Source organism: Onychostoma macrolepis, chromosome 11 (genome assembly GCF_012432095.1).
Source record: "Onychostoma macrolepis isolate SWU-2019 chromosome 11, ASM1243209v1, whole genome shotgun sequence".
Lineage (NCBI taxonomy): Eukaryota > Metazoa > Chordata > Actinopteri > Cypriniformes > Cyprinidae > Onychostoma > Onychostoma macrolepis.
This window is the reverse complement of record NC_081165.1, coordinates 9560196-9579691: the sequence shown is the minus strand read 5'-3', so window position 1 is coordinate 9579691 and position 19496 is coordinate 9560196. Positions and strand designations below refer to the sequence as shown.

At 36.6% G+C, this 19496-nt stretch overlaps 1 protein-coding gene across 3 annotated transcripts in view; it reads right to left on the bottom strand.

Annotated features, from left to right (window-relative positions):
• cldn19 (claudin 19) overlaps positions 1-5116 on the bottom strand; it is an 11789-nt gene extending 6673 nt beyond the window's left edge. For 2 of the 3 annotated variants that reach the window (XM_058790442.1, XM_058790440.1), the window contains exon 1: positions 4434-5115. In XM_058790442.1, the coding sequence (XP_058646425.1) occupies positions 4434-4656 (223 nt within the window). In that variant the 5' untranslated portion in view covers positions 4657-5115. Of the gene's footprint in view, positions 1-4433 lie in introns of all 3 variants that reach the window. The other variant, XM_058790441.1, reaches the window with a different exon arrangement.
• Between the last annotated feature and the right edge of the window lie 14380 nt (positions 5117-19496).

Sequence of the window (19496 nt, the reverse complement as noted above, 5' to 3'; positions counted from 1 at the left end):
TTAATCAATATTATTATATATTAATATATGATATTTAAAACTTACTTTACAGAAGAATTTGTTTTTATGCGTTTTATTTTATTTCAATAGTTTTGTCCATTATCCCTTATTTTCACCTCTTTTATGGATAAACATAATTAAAGTAGTTTATTTTTTTTTCTGCAAGTAGCCTACATTTGACACACCAATTATTAGATTCTGTAGACAGAATCCGCACACTGCAAATTATATTATTAAATATTAATAATATTATATTATTGTTTTTTTGAGTAAAAATATATGTTTAGAATATATTATTAATTTATATTTTATAACAATATTCTGTTTTACATTTTATTTTTAAGTTTATTTTGTCCTTTGGCCTGATTTTCTTAATGCTTGTTTTTAAGCATAAACATTAATTAAGTATTTAATTTATTATTATCCGCCTTTTTTGCATTTGTCTAAATGTGACACTTGCCAATTATTAGGCTATTTAAAACTTGTTCTATCAAACCTGTCAATACCATGCCCTGGTCTTGTTTCACCCCAAAGTCAAAAGAAATAAAAAATTATATTTCCAAACTCGCATTGCTTTTAATTTTTTTGTTGTTTTTTTTTTACCTACACAAAATGTAAATTTTATATTCTTTCTTCTGATTTTAGAGGAAAATGTTGTTGACACATTACACTCCCCCAAAACCTACAGAATAAACATTTAGCATCACTTTCCTGGCTATTTTGAGCTTTGTTTGGTAGTGATGTTTAGCTGCTGTACTACATTAAAATTCCGTGAATAACCCACACGGTGTTCGGTTCATGCATAATGTTGTAGGAGTGACATTTTTACATGTTTTGCACAGAAGGGATCACTGTGGCTTTCCTACAAAGGGGGATTGTTTTCAATGCCTGTGTCTCCTTTTGTGTGACAGCTACATGCTAACATGCCAGTTCAGCATGGACAATGACTTCAACTTCAACTCAGAATCACACAATAGCAGCAGACCACCAACCCTTTTGAACTGTCCGTGCATTGTTATGCACATCTCCTCAAAAGTAGAGTTCAGATGGTCACATGTAATAGGAATCACCTTTGTAGCCCGCCCATTTTTCACTAGAAGCTTTGAAAGTGTTGCATCAAACATGAATCGAAGCCATAAAATAAGTATAACGGCATCTCAAAGAAGTCAAGAGCTGAAGAGAGATTATCACACGACTTTTGATGTTTGATTTATGTGCGAAGAGGCTGCCTTTGAAGTGGATTTTATAAGAGAGGTCTTATTTTATGGTCTTTCATCCTTGTTTTGCTTCATTTCTTGATTTGTAAGGAAAGCGTTTCGCAGAGTAACACAGTGATCTCAAGGTCATGTTTGAATGAGGGTAGTTAGACTCCGGGTGAAGGGTGGAGGGTCCTCCCACAATCCCTTGTCCAGTGCCAACGTTGGCAGCGCCTGGCACGGACGAAAGGAAGGCAAGCGCACGTACAATGGCAGAGAACATGCTTCAAGAGAAGCTGCATGTGAGGCTCGGCCATTGTCTATTGTTTGCGCTTGTGGGCTGCTACACACGTCATTCAAAACATCTCTCAATGCATTCCTCACACAAATCACTTATTTATGACGTCATCATTATTTTTGACACCCTCGACAAGGATTTCTAAAACGTTGTTCTTACCCATGCAGATATAATATTTAGAACAAAGAGCCAAAAGTTTGAAAGTCTAGTTCAGTTTATTATCAGATAGCCATAATTTGCATAAATTTCGTTTCCATTTCTTATCATATTTTTTCTGGTTGTCTACTTGCATTATAGTTAATATTTTCTGGGTGGCTCTGCTTACTTTTCAAAATCAACCTTAACTAATAGGTTTAAATGAACCAACAGTGAAAGTTGAGAGTCTATTAATGTGTTTCCTTAAAACCATTGACAGCAGTAGAACATATTGCACTTACATGTTTAATTTTTTATGTGATTTCTATATTTTCTTTTTTTTAATGTATTTATTTTCATCTTAAAATTTTAGATGTATACATAAAATAATGAATGTTTAATATATGTGTATGTTGAAAATGTTAATATATATATACATTTATATATATATATATAATGTGTGATAGATAGATAGATAGATAGATAGATAGATAGATAGATAGATAGATAGATAGATAGATAGATATTTTTTAGATATTTATTTATAGATATCATTTATTTCAAAATTTAAATCCCAGGTCAGTTGTTCCTTGTCTTTTTTTTTTTTTTTTTAGATCATGTTTTATACATGTTTTATACTTTCATTTTTAGATTGACACAACAAAACACTATCATTTCTCTGGGCACGTTTACAGTGTGAGTTTTATAACTTTGAATTACCGTAGCTCAAGTGTGCTTCATAGTGATGTTGTTTCATCCTAAATACTGTGTTTAGTTGTCAGTACATAATAACAGTTATTCAAGAAAAGACACTAGAACTTCTGCAGAAAAGGGGCAAACAATGCAAGTTTGTGGGAGGCTGTCTGTACATACAGAAGCCAGAACATTGCAGTCACTATCCAACCAGATGACCTAAGGCTAGGAGGAGGGGGGGGACAGTGGAATCAGATGGTCCCGTCACCCTTTGTGGGCCGAGGGTTACAGATTCCACCACCAGCAGTACAGTACTGAGTGCAGTCTTTGTGTATGAGCGGCGGATGTGTGTGATAGAGATGTTATGAAAGCCAAATGATATTCCACAAAACCTAACAGTAATTAGGCAGAAAGTATCAGCCGGGGTCATGAAAGTTCTTTGGATGAATGTTCCATGCATAAATCTGTCAGATCTTATTTGGAAAGTTGTTCCTTGATGAAGCAAAGTGGCATTAATGCCAGTATTTTAGACAACATTGCTGTGGTGTTTGCTTTGGCAATTCAACAAATCCTACAGCAAAGATGACTACGATTAATCTCTTCAAAGTAATAAGATATTTTTCAATGGTTCTTGTAGCATTTTAGGTTTAGCTGAGAATATTATTTTTTATTAAAAATACATTTTGGGCTTCATAGGGTTCTTGAGGTTACTAAATGGTTCTTTGGAGATTAAAACAGCTTTTGATGTAGCGTTATACTTTGGTTCTTCTGATCTTTATAGCAGTAGATGCTCTTTGTGGAACAAAGTTCTCCAATGACATTATGTAAAACCCTTTTTGGTTCCGTTGGGAACCTTTACTTTATCAGTCAGTAAGACAAAATCTGTAACAGCAAATGTAGTCATCTTAGTTGTCATCAAATGTTTGTTTGCATATAATCTCCTCTTAACAACGATAAAGACGACCTGTGTGTTGTGTGGGGATGTGCATTCTGAACATATCTTTGGTGTTTGCCTAAACACTGGCCTTTTCTTCTCAACACAACTGCCATTCATCACTTCAAGACAATACGCTGTTATTAAAGCAATGATGCAGAATATAAGATAGCAAACTGTTTTCCATGCCACATTTATATTTCATTTTAATTTTGAAAGTGTCTCATAACTCTTCAGAACCGTTACATTGTGTCACTGCCTGCAATGTTGTAATATTTAACCACAAATCACAAACAGATGTGGCTATGATGCTATTTGTCATGAAAAAAAAAATTAATCATTCTAAACGCGCAATCATCAGCCACCATTCATAATTGATTTTTAGAGACGTCGTCTTCCTGGGACGGTCCCAGAAATAGATGAGAAGTGACTGATTCTGATTAGACATAATAAGTCCCCACAAAATTGACAATGACAGTGGCACTAAATGTTGATTAATCGCCATGTAATTGCATTCCACGGCATTTCAACAGTCTGGTAGAATCAGCGCCTCAGTGAGGTTAGTGTCACATAAGACTTTCATTATAATATGTCAAAATGCACATATTTTAATTTGATTGATTAAACGAGTTGATTAAATCCATGTGCACACAGCAGCTCTGTTGATTGCGCTTTTTTGCCACCAACCTACTCTAGCCAAAGAATCTTGATTTAATTATTATTCCATATAAAGTTTTTTTTTTTTAGATTTGTGTTATACATAACATATTTCTTAAAATTAAAGGTTCTTTATTGGCATCTATGGTTCCATGAAGAACCTTTAAAATCCATGGAACCTCGCCATTGCACAATAGTGGGAAAATGTTCTTTAGATTATTCAAATGTTCTTCACACTAGAAAAAAAGTGTTTCTTTTAAGAATGGTTCTTTGGGGATGGTTCATCGCTGTGAAACCCCCCTTGTGGAACCTTCATTTTCATCAAAATTTAACATACTTATGTCATTCTAAACCTATATGCCTGACTTCCTTCTTCTGTGGAACAATTTTGAAGAATATTTTGGTTTGTACATGAAGAAACATCCTTCTAAAGACGTTTTTATGTACTCAAACAGGTTTGCAATGACATGAGTTTGAGTAAATGATGGTAGACCATCCCTCTTCTTTGTTTAGTACTTACCATCCAGCGAGAGCAAGGAGTCAAAGATCTTGCACTGGACCTGGCCCGTGCTCTGAGATGCACAGGACATCCACAGGCCTTCATACAAGCCCACGGCCATAATGATGGCATCCCCTGCATATGAGGATTGCTTCCATTGGGGCAGCACCGTAGTGGAGATGATGCCAATCCATCCACCCAGAGCAAGAAAATATCCCAGAAGCTGAAACCCAGAGTTGGCCATAATTGTCCTTAATAAACTTCTGTTTCAGTGTAGAATTAGACCAAGTTCAGTGAAGTCAGGAAGCCACCTGCAGTTCCCTCAAGAATGTGCAAAGAAATCCACCTCGCTCAGAATGAGTCGAACGAGTCAAGATGAGCAGTCAAAGTCTGTCTGATTCTCGCCAACTCTTCGGTCACTCGCTGTATCCCTTTGTAGCTCTCGTTCACTTCAGTATCTCTCATTTGGAGGCTTCCTGTGACATCCCTTGATTCTGTCTAAAACTGAGTCCTTCAAGTCTCCGTTCTGAAAATACCCCACTTCTGGAGGCTGTGGAAAGAGCGTTTGGGGTGCCCAGGATGCCGTCAGGATGTGGTTGAGTGCTGCTTTACTGTCTGCATAGCTGTTCTTGTCACACACCAGTGCGTCTGGATGGTGCTCAGGGTGCAGAGCAGCAGGAATGGGGGGAAAAAAGGACTGAGAATACTTCACAGACAAAAAAAAAAAAAAAAAAGCCTTGACTGAGTGAATGCATTGGGGGTGGAGTGCCAGGCTGATGATTACTATCTGATTGGTGGTTTAGTGAAGAGAAACGCCTACTGAAAATAGTGTAGGAGGGACTAATTAAGCCCAGATGTCACTTGTGGAGTCAATCCGCAAGAGTGGGATGTGCAATACACCACAAAGCCATAATTGCGTAAAATTCTCAAAGTGAGCAAGAGTCTTCAAATCTTCACAATCATGTGTGGATTAAAATTATTGCTCCTGTGTCAGAAATGTGGCATCTGTTGGGTGAAGTTGTTTTCCCCATTTGAATGTGTTCCCGCACTGACCCTTGTGAAGCACTACAGAGGCGCATAAATCAGCGTTTAAACTGTGCTCGTTTGAAAGGAAATGTCACCCGTACACAAAAACTCTTGCTTCTGGTGGAGATTTAGGGGTTGGCCTGTGACAGCTCACAGGATCTCCATGGGAACCCGCTCGGTTTAATCACCGAGCGAGGGAAACACACAGCGGGTCTTGCTGCATGGAATGGAGGCGCCGTTTGGGTCTGATCACGGAGCAGTTGAACAGAATGTGAAAAACTTTCAGTGACAAAAGTAGAAACTGATTTAATTTATTTTTGTGAAGAGAATGCGAGAGACTTGCCAATGCAACCATGTCACCATGATGCCAGGCGTTGATATGCTGTTGCTAAGGTGTTCCGCACTAAAAAACAAACAAAAAAAAACAATTGCATATTATTTTCAGATACTATTACTTTGATAATATATATATATATATATATATATATATATAAACCTCATTAGACCAACAGTATTCCTCCAAATGTTACTCCAGCTACCCAACTACCAACTACAATTTTGCTGTTTTATTACAGGTTAGTATGGAAGCCAGTTTCCGCCACTGAATAAAAAAATATAAAAATGTAATCACGACTTTTTATCTCAGAATTGTGGGATATAAACTTCCATAGGCCAAATTTCCATAGGTTAGCATGCATTGCAGCATAAATTACGAGGCTACTGTTTTAGCCTTATTGTTTTGTTATTTGCTGGCTTAATTTATACTCTTGGATATAATTATATCCAACTTCACCTGCGTATTTACAGTATATTGACGTAAAGTGATATCCACTCAACTGTCTGATATTTATTTTAAAATGTAACTATATTATCACCAAGCTATGGACATTAGCATCATGATTTTCTGTAAATCTGCTTGGAAACAATGTGAATTATGAAAATATTTTTTATAGATTGCTGACTGGCCCAACTGAAGAGTCCACTGCTAAGTCTTGGATCCATATAACAGAATGCTTCTCCTCAGTAAGTCACATGATTTGAGGTATCTTTCATCTCTATAGGATAAATGGTGTGGGACGAGTTACGCACCAAAGTTTAATACCGAAGGTTAGTGGTTTCTTTCAAATTCCTAACACTGCATATGAGCAATAGCAATAGTAATGCCTGCCCTATCAAAGACCACAAATAATAAAGTACATAAAGGAGAGAGAAAGAACACAATGCACTGTCCTACATATTTCGCAAGCATAGAGCTACAGCTACAACAATAAAAACATCACAAAAAAATCTCCAGACCTCAAACTGCAATCAACTTTTGGACCCTTTTAAATTAGATAATTAATCTGGCGTCTAAGAACTCGTAGATGGCCATTACACAAGAGTTGTGAACAAGGACTTATGAAAAACAAGTCATTATTTCATTGACCTCGAAGAGGTGGGGCAGTTCTGTGTTTTTCCAAAACGTCTCATTAGGTTTTTCTTTGAAGCATCCTCTCGAAACAGGATTAGCCTCTACGGTCCATCCCGACACAGAGTCAGGGGTCGAATACGCACTCGGGGGCCCCTGGGATTGGTGTTATTACAGGGAGAGGGGTTAATTATCTAGATAGCAATGAACCTTCTTTTTTTCCAGAGACCACAAGACTATCCATTCCTTCTTTCAATTCATCCACAACCCCATCCCTCAATACAAATCACACACATGCACAAAGATGAATTCATAATCCCAGCCCCCATCCCATGCTCCGATCACCCCAGGGTTGCCGTTTACATTCGAGTGGGTCTCACTGAACTATGTAGCTCAGACAAACCCTTTTACAAACAGCTCATCAGCCCATCTCTCTGCATGGATTAAAATACCATGTAACTATGCTTGTATGCGCCTGCACAAAACCCACCGGGGGTAACAAGATAGATCCAATGTTCACGGTGGTCAGCGTGGGAGATAAATTGACTGATAGATGGAGTAAATTAACTTGAACCACATACTTCCTTCATATTTGAAACAATCTCTTTCAGACACTGGAAATGTTAAATGTGTGTCAAATGGCATTGTGGTCTATTTCATTTTAATTAATTATTTTATTTAATTTTTTGCCCTCTTAGTTTTGGTCTATTTCACAAATGTATGAACAAATCCTGATTTCCCGGACAGTTACCACCATTTATTTTTCTATGCAGAGAAAATTAAGAGAAGTTTCCAAAAGATTTGGGTATTTTTAGAAAAGAAAAAAAAAACATGCCTAAAAATTGAGGTGTGTTTAAAGTAGGCCTTATTTTGCGGACTTTAATACAAGGAAATGAAGTGTTGTTGACTACTGTATCTCTTAAAATGGAAAAAGTTGTGACTCGTCATCGTTCTCAGCCATTGATGTCCCATTCAAAAAGCTTTCTATTGCCCATGCATGCTTATATATCCATGTATACACTAGCAAAATTATACATGGCTTGAGTTTTTTTTTTTTTGCCCTGTAAAATGTTTTTGTAATGCTGGAATATAACTGTCTCTGTGGATTTCCAGACTGAATGTTTACAAGGCAAGATGTTCGAAGAGCTCCAGCCATTGAGGCAGTTTTTGAAGAATATTTCACTGTTTACGATTGGAGCATTCGAATACAGCATTTAAAACAACATGGAGTACAACACCAACCTCATGCACTCTACAGTATGACGGGTAAGTGCTGTTCTATTGCTTGTCTTCTCCAAAGACCTTTCTGATTTCAGATTCAGACACAATCAACATAGTATAGTATGAATAATACAAATAGTAAGTTGAGTAATTAGAGATTTTGTAAATTGAGAAAACTGTAGCTATAATTCAACATTTACATGCTAAGCTAAAGGAAAAAAGCAGTATGGATACAGATGGAGAAACTAAAGTGGATTGAAGTGAAAGTGCCCCTCCTTCACAGGCCCAAACTTCAGCGGCTTAGGAGCTCTCTGGGAAACTTTGACCAGTGAAAAGACCATCTGGTCAAGTTCACTGCTGGCTAATTAGCAATGAAACATTCAAAGGTTTTTTTTTCACCACTGTAGACTGCAGATTTGTGTAAAAAGAAAGTTACTTGCAGTTCAGACAAAATGAAGAGAATAAGTTAAAGAGATCCACACAAATGATGGATTGCGAGTGTTGTTTTATGTTATATATTAAAGGGTTACTCCACCCCAAAAATTAACATTTTGTCATTAATCACTTAGCCCCATGTCGTTCCAAACGCGTAAAAGCTTAGTTCGTCTTCAGAACACAATTTAAGATATTTTGGATGAAAAGCGTGAGGTTTGTGACTGTCCCATTGACTGCCAAACAATTAACACTGTCAAGGCCCAGAAAAGTATAAAAAACATCGTCAGAATAGTAAAGTTTTTTTTTTGTTTCTTTGCATACAAAAAGTATTATCAAAGCTTTATAACGTTACGGTTAAACCACTGATGGCAGATGGAGTATTCTGACTATGTTTTTTATACTTTTCTGGGCCTTGACAGTGTTAATTGTTTGGCAGTCAATGGAACAGTCACAAACCTCCCGGTTTTCATCCAAAATATCTTAAATTGTATTCCGAAGACAAATTAAGCTTTTACGGGTTTGGAACGACATGGAAGTAAGTGATCAATGACAAAAAATTTCATTTTGGGGTGGAGTAACCCTTTAACAACATTGACTACAGGATTTGTGTTTTTCTGCAACAATATGCATATAGAATGACATATTTGATGTGTTGCATAAAGGTTGAAATGCCAAGCAAAGTACAATATTACAATCAATTGCCAAGCTAATCTATTGCCAGTATGGGGAAATTTACACTGCTACTGCCTGTAGTACAGTGTCCAAATTAGCCTTCACATCTAGTTAAATACAGATTTTGACTTGTAAAATATGTTGGAAAATGTTAGATCTTTGTGGGAACTGAAGAAATAAATGTACCATAGATACTCAAGTTACCCAACATGCTTTGTGGCTAGGCTAAATTTGATCTGAATACCCACTAGGACTGTAAAAGTGTATTCAGAGTGCAATACATATGATTGTTTCTATGATGTGTTTTTAAATGTGTCCCGAAACAAATTTTGGAATACACTACATGACTTTTAAAATATGAACAGATCTTAAAACCCTAGGCATAGACTTTTGTAAATGGTTACAGAGAAAAATTGGATATCATACACTAAACAACTAAACGAAAAACAGCAAACGCACACAGAAACATAGAAGTAGAAGACGCTAGTAGACACATGACAAATGAAAACAATGTGTGTTCTAAAATCTAAAATCACAGTCTCTATCTAAAAAACTAAAAAAGTGTCACTGTTCAAAAATCTGGGCAAAAGTAGCAAAATTGTAAGCTATTCAAGCCAAAATCAATATAACAGAAAGGTTGTTTCATTTTGTACAAACAGTCTGTAAATCACATGATTCAGTGTGTTCTACACAGGAAACTGGTTAATGAGATTGATGAACTAAACAAATTAGGGTATTATCAAATTGTAAAGTGTACTCAGCCACTGTTATGTTTATGTGGTTAGAAGGGTGGGAATGTTGCAATGCAATCTAATTTGAAAATCTAATGTAATATTGCACAAAGAGGAACACAGTATGCCAGGCGTCCTAAATATGTTGAGCTGAAACAATACATTTTGGCATTGAGCTGTCAGTATATTTCAAGACAAACGTGGTACTGAGAGTATTTCCTATTCCAAAAAGGCAAGCTGTCAAGCCAGTCTGTAGATATCTGAAGTTGTCAGTTTGATTAAAGGTAGTAAAATTGCCCAAAATCAAAAGTGGGGGAAAAAATGGGTAAATGGAAACTGCTGTACTGGAAACAATTGTCAATGAAGCTTTAACAGTGTTATTGAAAAGAGGAAAGAGAGTTTCGAACTTGATCAAAGAGTCCGTCTCATGTGACAATGCCTTTTCTCATCAATCGTTCTGAAACCCATATGTGGCTGTATGACCCCGTTCCAGATTTGCTGTTGCCGTACGCTGAGCACAGAATCCGTCCTTGCATTAAGAAAGGTGGTCAGATCCTGTCCGTTTTTCCACTCCTCTTTTTCCAGGCCCTTAAGCTGAGCTTAAAAATCAGCTGACATGATCAAAGATACCAAGTCATATTCCAGCTAACAAGACCCGAGTGTTCCCAATGCATGGAGGAGACCTCCCAGAGGACGGGGACCTGCACCATGCTCTCCGACATGGGAAAGGACCGACTTTTGTGGCCCGAGCCCCATTACCTTTCCCATAATTGCTTTTTCCAGTGTTGTCGCCCACTCTTCCTTCTTTTGCCTTTATTGTACACATACAACTAAGGGAAGCCTCTTGCATTCATCCCACTTGGGCAGAGGGATCTTTTCTTTCACCCCTCTTCCATAATGTACATTTGGAGGGTTCGTGTTGAGCGCGCTTCTCAGGACATCAGAATGCACTCAACAGCAACAACGTCTAGAAAGGAACAAGAACAACGGGGGTCCCTCTTATTTGGCTATGCACTTATCTAGGTCCGGATGGGCTCTTTGTTGCCAACAGCCCCTGAATTGCCTCTTCCACCTGACAGACAGAAAAACATCAGGCTGGAGTGGTGCCTATAGAAAGTTCTGCTCGAGAGTTTCCACCTGGACTGGAGGGAGGGAGAGAGTAGCCAACATCAACATGCCCTCAAAGGGGGCCAAGCCCCGGGGCAGAGCAGCGGAGTTGGATGCGGGGGCTTGAAAATGGAGGATTAGAAGGGGAATGTGTTGGGCTAATCCACCATTATGCGGCGGCCCTCAGGTCTTTAGTGACCTCAAAGAGTATAAGGGCATTCTGCCGCCCAGAGAAAACCAGAATACTGTCCGAGCAATATCTAATGCGGTGGCAGAATTTCATTTCTGCCTCTAAATCAGGACAAGTGATGCCAGACCTTGCTGTGGCCTGTTGCATCCATGACAACTCAACATCTTTATTTGACAGATCTCCAACCAGCAAAGACGACCCACAAGAAATTGCTAATTCTGCCCTTCACACTCGTAATGGTTCCAGTAAGTCTTTCCTTGCCATTGTGGGAATTTTCCAGCTTTCCATATTTTCATTGTTAAAGGGGTCATCGGATGCCCATTTTCCACAAGTTGATATGCTTCTTTAGGGTCTTAATGAAAAGTCTATAACATACTTTGTACAAAATTTCTCAATGGTAGTGTAAAAAACACCTTTACCCTGTCAAAATCAGCTCTGTTTTCATCAAGCCATTTTTTAGTCCATGTTGCTTTAAATGCTAGTGAGCTCTGCTGACCCCACCCCTCTCTTCTGTGGAGTAAGGAGCAGTACTGTTTACTTTAGCCACAAAACTGGCTAACTAGCATGTTATTAGAAAAGTCGATGTGCAAAGGTTCATAAAAAACCCTTATACTCACTTCTTCTGTAGATGAAGCTGGATCACGAATGATTCACGCGAACATAGACGCATTTAGGCAGATCAGGAATCGGCGCATTCCCTTCAAAGTGAAAGTAACGTTAATCCTCTGCGTCTTCAGCAGCTCAGATGTCAGGAGTAAATGATGACTGCTTTATTCATTATTGCATCCAGGGCTTGACATTAACTTTTTTGCTCACTGGCCACTGTGGCTAGTGGTTTTCCAAATTTACTAGCCGCTCAGCATTTTCACTGGCCACAATCTTCTTGTTGGGTAATAACGTTTTATATGACTTAATACTGCATACAAAAATGTATTTAAATTGATTACCAGGTCATTTTTGACCTATTTAAAGGTCATTTTCCCCTAAAAGTATTAAATGCATGCATCATCATCTTTTATTAATAATTTCACTTAATATAATAAGATAATATAGGGCTGTTACCATTCATATGAAATCAGTATCTACAAAATAGATCTTTCCACTGTAGAAGAAACAGAAGTGACTGGAGTGGAATTCAGATGCATTTACACAGACAGTTCAATGTAGATGAAATATAGCAATAATGCATTTACACTGCATGCAAAATTATAACAACTCACATGTTGTGAGCTCGGTGTTTTAAAATAAATATATTTTTAATATACAAATATGAAATGTTGGGAAAAATGTAAAGATATACTACTATGAAAGTAAACCGCCAGTAGGTGGCAGCAATCTTAATTAATGAATCATTGAAGCATGCCTTCAAACGATTCGTTCAGACGGCTGATTCATTCAAGAATGAAACAAGTGCCTGGCCTTATGAATGGATCACTGTATCATTGACTCAAATGATTCAAAATTCACAAACGTGAATCATTCAGTAACGAAACACCGCTGTGTGTTGCTCAGTGATGCACGACTTTTCTGCTGTGATCTTTGTTTGGAACTATTTTCATTAACCAAATAGAGCAAAAACAGTCAACATTGACAATATATCCTTTCAATAAATTCAAATTCAAATATTGGACTAAAATGTATATTAACTACTCGTTTTAACTCTTGTATAAAATGTCAAATTTACAATTGTGGTTTTCAGGGAATTTCCCTCTCTTGGTCGTGTCATGTTGCTTAACTAGGCTGTATGTTATAAATATAAAAACTAAGTTACATTTTTATGTTTCTTCTGTGCGCAGTTACGTTCATTTGTTTTGATTTCTCCACGAGATTCTCTCACAGGCTGCGTGAGCTTCAACTGGCGCAACCTTGTTACTGATTATCCTATCAATCGCTGTTTACATGCACCAAATGTAATAAAATCAGAACCATTCTAGTTGAAATTTCGGTGCAATTAGATGTTTTAATCACATTAGTTGTCCGGTTTGGGCAAGTCAAATTCTTTACTTTCAATTGCCCCTTCAAAAAATCTACTTGTCCCGGACAAACATTAATGTCGAGCTCTTGTTGTATATAAAATTCAACCCGCCAGAGTGGCTAGTAGGAGTGACTGTGTTACCCGCCACAGCTGAAATCCACCCACATTTGGCGGGTTGGCGGGTTTTAATGTCAAACCCTGATTACATCCAACAACAGAACACCTCAATCGCTCAATTGGAGACATTCTTGTCTTCCACAGAGGAATCGAAATGGTTCCTCTGTGGCATCTCTGCGAAAACTCCCTTTACAACCTTTGTTTTGCATTGAAAATCGGAGGTAACTGAAGTGGTACCTTTTTGCTTTACCTAAAAAAGCAAATGAATTTCCAGCCAATTTCCAAATGCAGTCTCAAAGACACCATGAAGTTCTTTTCTACCTCTTATCACAGATCGCTTCTTGTCATAGACCTGCACCTACTACCGTTTGAAGTCAAGTCATTCCCTCCTCTAGCCAGTATGGATGAGCTTCATGGTTCCCCCAAGCACAATCGCACTGACTTGGAGCCTGTCCCAGCCCGGCACCGGAATGATCCAAGTCTTAGGGGAAATAAGACGACAGTTCATTGCAGTAACCACTGAAGTCATCATTCAGGCATCCATCAAAATATACCAACAATGCCACCCTCTGTTTCCATTTAGACAAGATTTGGTTAAGATTTTAAGTAACTTGATTAAAGAAATGGGAATACTTTTATGTGTATTTATGACTCCAGTGGACGTGAACTGTCAGGGTTTAGGGCTTTTGCAGATGTCTATTTCAGCTATTGTTAACTCTATCTGTATTTTACAGAAGCCCGATAGGCCTTTTTTGACTTGTTTTGTAGTGAACTTAACCTAATTTTCTTATGGTTACTACAAAACAACAGTCATGTTTGCGATCTTGATTTTCTCTTGATGTCAACATAAAGATGGTTATTTAACTTTTTCTCTTTTTTTCTCGGTCTGAAGATCACAAAAGCCATTAAATACTGCTGCATTGTGGATGTGCTAATTGTTTTGCCAATTAAATGGTTTGTGAAAAAAACAATGAGAAATTTGTCAAGACTACAATAAAAATTGTATTAAAAATGATGGTCTAAGGAAAATATTGAATGTACTGTAGTTATTTATTATTATTAATATTTTTCTGTAGCAGGTACTGAGTTACGTACTGTTATCTTACTTTTCCACAACATTACTTCAACATTAGTGTTTGTGCAGTTTATAAAATGAAAAAACAAAAGCACTTATCCTATGTCTATATTGCACATTAACATTTATATTCCTTAAAATGTAAGTCTTTCTGTGTTTAACTTGACTCTTAGTCTGATAAAGAAACCCTACAGATTGTGAGGAAGAACGTGCAGTCTGATATGAATGGACACCGTCAACATTTATTTACTCAGATGGCTTAAATTTTTTTTAACTCCCTGAAATTTAACGGTAAACCAGGATATGGTTAAATATCTGACAATTATAATTTTCATTGGCTCAAATAACTCCTTAAAGCTTGCCAATGTGTTTAGATTCACTTGTAACTGATTAACACTGACAGAAATATTAGGAAAGTATTGTGATTATAATGAAAAGGATCAAATTCGTGTCTAGCACTTGTCCTGTTGCTCTAGCCTCATGGAAACTTTGGCTGATTCTATGTCGGGTCCTGATAGCCTGCTGTTTTTCAGCCACCTTTTCAAGCCGTAGAGTTAGAATTAATTTCGTCAGGACGCGTCCTGCTGTGTCCGGCTAAATCCTGCCCTGGGAGAGACGTGCTGATGCTGTCTCTGTGGAAACCACTAATGGATACTTTCAAACTCCTCACTTTCATCTAACGTTTCTTCAGTGAACAGAGAAAACAAGAGGAATGGTGCATATTTAGCCTCAACTGACACTTCTTTCAAAGGGCACATCATTGACTTCTCGGAATTTGTCATGTTTCTTTCACTTTTTCTCCTGCCTTTACAGGAAGGAGCAGTTCTCAGCAGAATACTTTATCACGAGACCTATAGTTTTGACATTTATAGCACCTTACTGTAAAAATGTAAGATGCTAATAAGCTTTTTTATTGAGAAGAGGTCCCTGTGATTTCACTGAATCTGAAATCATTATATTTGCATGTGCTCTTTGCATCTGATTCATATTGTGCATAAGCAAATAGGATGCAAAATCAAAACTGACTTTTGTGTGGAAGGTGCAATCATTAATAAATCTAATTCACATAAAAATTGAAAAAATTCATTTAAATGCTGTTTCTGCTCAGTAAGCACTTGGTGTCATAGAACTACTATTGTTTTAAAGTAATTTTAATTTTTATATTCTCTGTTTTCATTAATTTTATTTACAATTTATAATGTTTTATAAAATTTATAAAATAATAAAAAATTTTGTCAATTTATTATTATTATTATTATTATATGTCTAAATATTTTTCTTTTTAATACAGGTTTGGTTATTTTGATAAATAAATTTAAAATAAATGAAACTGAGAAGCCTTGGCAACTATAGCATAAATAAATAATGAAAGTAATGAAAGTTTTATCATTTTAGTTTTCATTTTCATTAACTATAATAACCCTTCCTTACTGTGAACGATTGTGTGCATTTAATTTTTTAATATTTGTTTTGACTTCATAGTAGCATGCAGAGCTTCTTCAGCCATTTAGTCTGATTAAATCCTGCCCCTCTCTCTCTCTCTCTCTCTCTCTATATATATATGTATAATCCTATGTATTTGTATAATGTATATAGGATTATATATATATATATATATATGCACATACACACACACACACACATAAAATAATAATAATAACAATAATAATAATTATTAACCTTCCTAAAACCTAAAAAAAAAAAAAATGCATCCAGTCCTACCAGCCTAATTATGCACATTTTCCTAAAGACCAGGGCTGCATTTCTCAAAAGCATTGTAAGCCTAAGCTGATCGTAGTTCCATTGTCACCAATAGAGCTATGATCAATGCAATGCTTTTGGGAAACGCAGCCCAGATTGTTCAGGCAACGCAACACACAGTTGATGCTTAAAATATGTAGTCCCAAACATCCCTGTCAGTGAATAAGAAACAGGTTGTTTAGTGGATTTGCCCCTCTGTGTCCCGTAAGGCTCAGGGGTGAATGCCATTATAAATGTCTGATAATGGAGTAAGACAAAAGATCTAGTATGGACACAACAGAGTATGTATCATACTGCTTGGTACGGACCACAGATTACTTCTGAGTGAAAAGGCATATATACATGTAATACTGTATTGTATGCCAGTCACAGTGTTAAGGCTTTGCTTTTCTTTTCTGTCCGAACAATAGCCAGCCACACACACCACAATCCCTAAAGCAGACAATGTGGTCTGTGTCTCCCAGAGTTTGTATGACACGGCGGGCAGCCCCACACAAAGACGGCATACAGCGGAGACACACGCCCAAGAAAAGGACTGTAAATGTGCTCGGGTAGCCATCAAACATATCTGAATGCAAACAAACTTCATGTGATAGTTTCTTCATGAACGTCTCTACATAAATAAATCATGCATTTCAGTGAAAAGTTATGTGCGTCATAGATTGAACTGACCAGCAGCGACGCTAATTAACCCCGGCCCTTACGCACACAAGTCAGTGTCCTCATGTAAAAGGTCAGATGGACATGTGTGGAGTGTGCAGATGACAAAAGAAAACATGCAACACTACAGAAAGTGCTTCCAAAGCCATTAACATGGAAGTCTGAATTATTTTGCATTTGTTTTACATCTCATCAGCTCAAACAAAAGACAATGGATGTGTGGTAACAGTAAAGGACTGAACCAAGTGTCCAAACACCAGCAATCACAACACTGTAAACTCATAAAGTACGGTATGTAAAATCAGATATATTTTATAACATGTATGCATGAAGTCTGAAGTGTTTGGTCATTGTTAATGGCGTTTTGCCACTTTCAGGGCAATCAAACTTACCAACAAGACCATCTCAGAGGTATTTTTCTTTCCTTCAAGCATAGTAAACAGTGTATATTTCATGTGCATACACTGCATACAGCTTCCAGTGACACATATACACACAATATATATATACAGTATATATATATATATATATATATCATTTTTATTTTTTTATTTGTGATAGTGATGTCCTGAAGAGTTAAACTGCCTGCTGTTCTTCAGAAAAAAACACAAATGTTTTTTTTTTTTTCTCAGCATCTTTTTTTTGCGTATTTGAATCCTTTCCAGCAATGACTGTATGATTTTGAGACCATCTTGTGTTGGGGAGTGTTGAAACCACTTTTTACTCAAATATTCAAAATTTTCAAAATGACACTAATTGCTACTCCAAATAGTTACAAAACTTGGAATTTATTGAGATAGCTTAAACAGCCAACTAAAGGTAACTAAACATTATTTTAAGTCAAGCACGAACACTTACTTTTTAAAGCTGAAACAATGCATTATTTTTTTATTCTAATGTTGAATTTTAAGTAGTGATAATCGCAGCAATCACTTTTTTTAAGTGTATTTACAAAGAAACAAGACATTGCATTTAGACTGAAATAGTATTTTCTTTTTCCAATAGTCATTTTATTAACTACGTAAAATCATGTCTGGTGTTACTGACATCTAAAAGGAAATTAACCTGGTTTTTGTTGATTATTTATTTCTAGAACACCCTTGGTTAATGTAAAAATAATAAAATAAAAAACATCAAGTGGTAATTGATACTGTGCTTAAATATTCTTTCCACCCAGTGTAACGAGGCCTGTTGAGTAACATTTTGACTATAAGAGTCATTGTCCCCATCAGTCCCTGGCATTCTGCTCATGGCTATTTCTTCCCACTCCTCAGCAGTGGGAGGTACACAAGAGAAACTGTTTGTGCCGCTAACAAGGGGAGGTAAAGACACACAAGGGGTCTCATTGCAGCTGCCACAGGTCACCTTTCACGTTCACCTCCACTATTCAACTGCCAGCACGCTCCAGGTGGACTATTCAATGCCTCTTTGCAAGCTGTGGCCTAATAAGTAAGAGCAAAACTAGTCAGAATGAATTGAAACATTTGCTCTCAAAACTTTGTGCATTGTGCATTATATAAACTCTTTAGATGCAAATGATAAAATGTCAACAAATAACCCAGATAACATGGTGTAAAAGCTTTAATTTCCTCAAAAGATTATGAGTAAACCACCAAAACAATGGGGTTTGGTTTGCTCGCCAATTCCTTACCACAAAATGTGGATATTGTTTACTGGTTAGCATGTAAATTCTAAGTATGCAAAACAGCCACTGCAATATGTGGACAAAAAATAAGTGCAAAATATCCTAGAAAGTTTAGTCACCGTTAGCTATTGCTAATAGCAATTAATAATTTACATAAGTGACACCCTCATTGTAGAAAGTTTTTTCATCAATATCAAGCTCATCAATATTTTGAATGTTTTCCCCAAAGAGAAAGGCTGTCAATTTAAAATGCTAAAAGCTAAATGCTAAAAGGTAATTTTGTCAGCTTTGACAGGGCTGCCAACTCTCACACATTCAGCACTTTTCTCACGCTCTCACACTACACACACACACACACACACACATATATATATATATATATATCTAAAGTAATTTCAGGATGTTTCCTATCATTTTAAATTATCAGAATGTATCTATGACAAAGGGTTCTAAAAATATTGCTTTTTATAAAAAAAAGTGTTTCTGTGGCTCAATTTGCCCCAAGGTTGGGGGTAACTTGACCCAAGTCAGTGGGTAAGATGCACCATCTGAATGTAAACCGACCATCTCATTGAATCTAATTCAAACCCATGTGGAATTTTAAGATAATTTACCTCTTTTAAAAACTAATTTAATAATCAAATTTCCTTTTCATATTTTGTTTCTTAAATCTAACTTAAACAACATAAAACCAACCAAATTATGTTTAAATTCAGTCTTTAGTGGTTTGCATTTCTGAAACAATATGTTGAACACCAAAGTTGCAATCTTCCCAAAAACAGACTAAACAGAGTTTAGAGAGTTTAAATAAAAAAAAAAAAAATAAAAGAAACCGAATTAGAATGAAGGAATAAATGTCAATGAAACTAATAAACATTTTAGTCAAAAGATTCTTGGCATTGCAGCTTTTCTGCAACGGTGAACCGGCCATTAGGGACTTGTAGGTGGAAAGATATATCTGATTATAATGTGACGTAAAGCATCTTCTGGTTCTTATCAGAGAAGGATTTGGTGCACTTGTACACTGTCCCTATTAAATAAACTACAAATAATATTTATAT